The sequence below is a fragment of the Mchenga conophoros genome, linkage group LG9 (genome assembly GCF_057382185.1).
Source record: "Mchenga conophoros isolate Kocher_MC1m ecotype Shallow Benthic linkage group LG9, M_conophoros_male_GT1.1, whole genome shotgun sequence".
Classification (NCBI taxonomy): domain Eukaryota; kingdom Metazoa; phylum Chordata; class Actinopteri; order Cichliformes; family Cichlidae; genus Mchenga; species Mchenga conophoros.
This window is the reverse complement of record NC_140534.1, coordinates 13,319,700-13,323,951: the sequence shown is the minus strand read 5'-3', so window position 1 is coordinate 13,323,951 and position 4,252 is coordinate 13,319,700. Positions and strand designations below refer to the sequence as shown.

General features: G+C 36.4%; 1 protein-coding gene across 2 annotated transcripts; it reads left to right on the top strand.

Moving 5' to 3' along the window:
• Window positions 1-345: 345 nt before the first annotated feature.
• On the top strand, window positions 346-2,760 carry LOC146566947 (myelin-associated glycoprotein-like). 2 transcript variants are annotated; one of them, XM_085286560.1, is made up of 5 exons: window positions 346-426; window positions 1,076-1,150; window positions 1,394-1,777; window positions 2,122-2,425; window positions 2,529-2,760. In XM_085286560.1, the coding sequence occupies exons 1-5, from the start codon at window positions 363-365 to the stop codon at window positions 2,680-2,682; spliced, it is 981 nt and encodes a 326-aa protein (XP_085142686.1). In that variant the 5' UTR covers window positions 346-362; the 3' UTR covers window positions 2,683-2,760. The 2 variants fall into 2 exon arrangements, with proteins under 2 accessions (XP_085142686.1, XP_085142687.1); XM_085286561.1 differs by lacking the exon at window positions 2,529-2,760 and having other exon boundaries at window positions 2,122-2,429.
• The last annotated feature ends 1,492 nt before the right edge of the window (window positions 2,761-4,252 follow it).

Sequence of the window (4,252 nt, the reverse complement as noted above, 5' to 3'; positions counted from 1 at the left end):
AGAACAGAAACCTAACAAATGGCAAAATCACAACAGAATACACACTCGGAATGAACAAAAGCATAAGGAAACACAAAACACTGAGTCCTCAGACTCAGGACCATGACACTTAATTTATAAGAACATATTTCACTTTGCATCCCAAAAAAACGGCACTTTTCTAAACAGCATGTACGTTGTCTGTTACTTTTTGTGCAGTTCTGTTAAAAGGTTAAACTTACAAGTGAGTGGCAGAAAAAAAGACTGCTGCAGTAACTTCCTCTTTTGCTGAACATAATCAGGAAGGACAAGAAACTTTTTACATTGTTTTAGTCTTTGGGTGTTTCATTAGTTCTTCTTCTGACATTGGCAGCAACTAGTTCATGTTTTATTGTAATTCTGCTTCATTTCATTCTACAGTTACAAGACTTCACTTGAGCTCCTTAGGTAAGAGATCCTTTCGTGTTTGGTTTTTTCCTTCTTAAATTAAATTTTAAATTTGTAATTCATCTAATACAGATACACAGTATTGTTAGCCAGAAATCATGTTTAAAACAGTAGTATTATTTCAGAGGAAGAGACATTTATGACTGCAGTATATATTGAAAGCAGGGAAACACATGTCTTTTTTAAAAAAATACATTTGATTCACAACTGGTTTGGTTACTAAATGGTTGTTTGTCTAAAGATAAACACTTTAAAATCATTATTGATTATCTACATGCAGATTCTGGGCCTTTTTATTAATCGGGCCTTTTGTTTAATGGTGAACTTTACATGTATGTAGAAAACTTTTTAAAAAAATCCAGTTTCATGCACCTTAATGCAGCCACTGTCACAAACACCACCAGCATAAAGATTTACTTTCAGTAACATCCAAGCAAAGTTACAAAAACATGTTCAGCAGACATTAAACTTACTGCTGTGCTATTTTGGTGTCGGCAGAAGTTTGATTTTGAAGCTGTTTTTCAACCAAGACAAGAAACAAAAGGGGGTCAGCTGATGGCTATTCAGCATCAACATGTTAAGTGGGTATTTATTGATGTTTTGTTATCTGTATGAATTCAGTTTTCTGTGTTTTGTTATTGTTTTTCAGTGCACACAGCTCCACTGAACTTCAATCTGAACATGATGACAGTTGGCATGTTACTGATTGTCCTCTTTCTTTCAGGTGAGCTGTTTTATATATGATCACTGTCTTTAATGTTTGTTACTCTGAGTTTTTACAATGAATCCAACTTTTTAAATGGTGGAGGATAAATGGCTGTCACCTCAGGAATATCTGTTAAAACTTTACATATGAAAATCTCAGTGACTTACTAGGATGTATAAGTGTAGTTTGATGAACATTTAATAATGTTTAAAGAAGAATAATGAGGGTGTTAATGTAATAATTATTCAGTTGTATTTACAGGTACTTTGGCTGATTGTCCTGATGAAGCAGCAGTCTTCATAAATGCATCAAAGAAGCTGGAAGCACTGAGTGGATCTTGTTTGCAAATCCCATGTAGCTTCAGACCCAAAGACGAACAGAAATTTAAGAGCCCAAGAAAAATCTTTGGAGTGTGGATTAAAAATCGACCCAAATTTGGCAAAAATCCAAACAATGTGATCTTCAACAGTAGTGGAGCAGTTAAGATTTATCCAATCAGTATTACTGGGAACCTGAGTCAGAGAGACTGCACAACTCTATTTTCTAATTTAACCACCACATACACAGACACATACTTCTTCAGAGTAGAGAGTGAACCATTCAAGGCAACAGCAGAATGTGATCCTCTTCAAATAACAGTCAGGGGTAAAGAAATTTCAAGTTTATTTTATAAGATAATTATACAATATAGTTACACTCATTTAAAAACTTACTTTTAATATTTTAATTTTCATTAATATTATCAATGAAAATTAAACTCAATTTGATAATTGTATATTACACTTATAATGATTTTTATACGGAGTCCACTGAGTGGACATTTCTACTTTCTTATTTCAGTTTGTGCACTGTTATTATTCTGAGTACTTGATTACATTTCTAAACATCTGAATTTAAGAGTTGCATTTTACAGATTTTTAAAGATTTTAAAAGCTGGTATGAGGTGCAGTCTGCTCTGTAGTATTGATGTTTGTGTTGTCAAACCACAGATTCTCCTTGGAGGCCCAGTATTACAATCCCAGGTGATCTGAAGGAGAAGGAGTCTGTCACTATAACCTGCTCAGCTCTCACTCCCTGTCCACACTCCCCTCCTCAACTCACCTGGAATCTCCAACAAGACTCTGCTAACGAAATAGAGGAAAACACAGATGGAAGCTTTACAACTAAAATCCAGCAGAACATCACTCTGTCAGACACACATGATGGAAAGAAGATCAGCTGCTCTGCCAGATATCCTGTGAACCAAGGAAACGACACCAAGACAGCAGAGACAGAAGAGACTCAGTGTTTCATGTAAGACAATTAGAGTTTGTTGTTGGATCCTGTCAACATATCATGATTTATGGGAAGTCAGCTCTTTGTAACAAATGTAATCTGTGTCACTCCTTTTCTTCAGATGCTCCCAAGTACACCTCAGCATCCATCAGTCCATCAGGTTTGGTGTCAGCAGGCAGCTGGGTGAAGCTGACCTGCTCCAGCAGAGCCAAACCTCTAGCCAGCAGCTTCACCTGGTTCAAGAAGAGCAGAGATGGAGCTGTGAAAGTATCTGAAGGAGAGATTTACAGTTTCAATGTAACAGATGGAGGAGTTTATTACTGTGTGGCCACTAATGATCTGGGTAATCAGACATCAGGAGTGATTCATCTAACTCTTACTTACTGTGAAGGTAAAAGTCAGTCACAGCTAACATTTAGCTTGATTTTTTTAAAATGAATTCAATCATCAAAGTGTATAAAGTGTTTATCCCCCCCCCTTCTTGCTAAATTGTCTTTGCATCATACCTTACCACAGTGGAGAAAAGGAAATGTGTTTAAGTGAGACTGAATTTAGTTTAATGAACTTTAAAGATCCTTCTTCATGGGTTTTTTCAGCCTTGTTTCAAAATTATGATTTTGATTCACTTTAAAAACTTTTATTTACTGTTAATCAGTTATTCTGTCAATTACAGTTTTTCTTTGCTCTACAATCCTGTTGCATTACAGCTGAAACACTGGATGGTATCTACACTATAGTGAAGACTGTGGGAATCATAATGCTTGTGAGCACACTGGGCATGTTTGAGTGGTAAGAAAAATGTTTCTATGATACACTAATTTGCAGAGGTGTCAAAAGCACAGAGAGTCTTTGCTTATGTAGACGTAGCGATACTTGTGCTAAAACATACTTGAGTAAAAGTTGAAATGCCAATTCAGCTTGTTTGGAAGTAAAAGTGAAAGTCAAAAAGTACCGGCTCTGAAATATACTCAAAGTAAGAATGTAAAATGAACTCCTAGAAGAACCTTTTTACTACCTATTTTTATGCAAAGCTAAATGAACAATGTGCTATATTAATGTAATAATAACATTATATTGGTAAATAGCAATACAAACTTTATTTCAGTCTTGGTATTAGACTGAAATAAACTATCTCTGCCAGTATCAGTTAAGTAGAACATGAGCAGAGAAAAAGAAGGAAAATTAAAAATAACTAAATTTTCAGTTGATCACATTGTAACCGGTGGGTTTACCTCTAAACAGGAAAATGAGCACATTCAGGGGTTAAAGTCGGATTCAGAGGGTGGGGGAACCCTAAGAAGGAGTGGCTCAGTGTGGGGGGAAAAAATTCATCAACAGAATAATTTCTATTGAGAGCTCCAGTTTTAACTGCTGCTCTGAGGTTTACTGCTTTTTGTGGATTTACACAACTAAATTTAAACAGATGTATGTCAATGTTTCATGAGTTGTCCTGACTGATTTCCATCCTCTATACTGACAGTACACTGTTTATGCTGTATTTATATTATGCCATATACTGTTGGTATGAAGGTGGAATTCATTATCAGCCATAATTCATATTAATCTCGGCTGTCCTTTATGTAACCTAATGGGACGAAAGTCCCAAACAAATAAACGAGGCACTTCCCACTTCACTCCTCACCACGGGGAGACACTTACGGAGCCCACGGGCCCGTCTACTCACTCAATTTAACGCCACAGGCAGACCAAACATGTAATTGGACCTTTCTGACACCTAGAAAGATAGTGTAGAATCACAGGACAAAAAACAACCTGCACCACACAGTTCTTCCCCAGCCTATATAACTTCCGAGGTGATTGCTGACTGGGTCGAGGTGCCAAACG

Excerpts from the sequence above, each read along its gene's own strand:
- LOC146566947 (XM_085286560.1), top strand. The coding sequence starts at position 363 with ATGTTTTATTGTAATTCTGCTTCATTTCATTCTACAGTTACAAGACTT. Across the intron at positions 427-1,075 it reads ACTTCACTTGAGCTCCTTAG|TGCACACAGCTCCACTGAAC; the intron begins GTAAGAGATCCT and ends ATTGTTTTTCAG. Across the intron at positions 1,778-2,121 it reads TCTTCAAATAACAGTCAGGG|ATTCTCCTTGGAGGCCCAGT; the intron begins GTAAAGAAATTT and ends GTCAAACCACAG.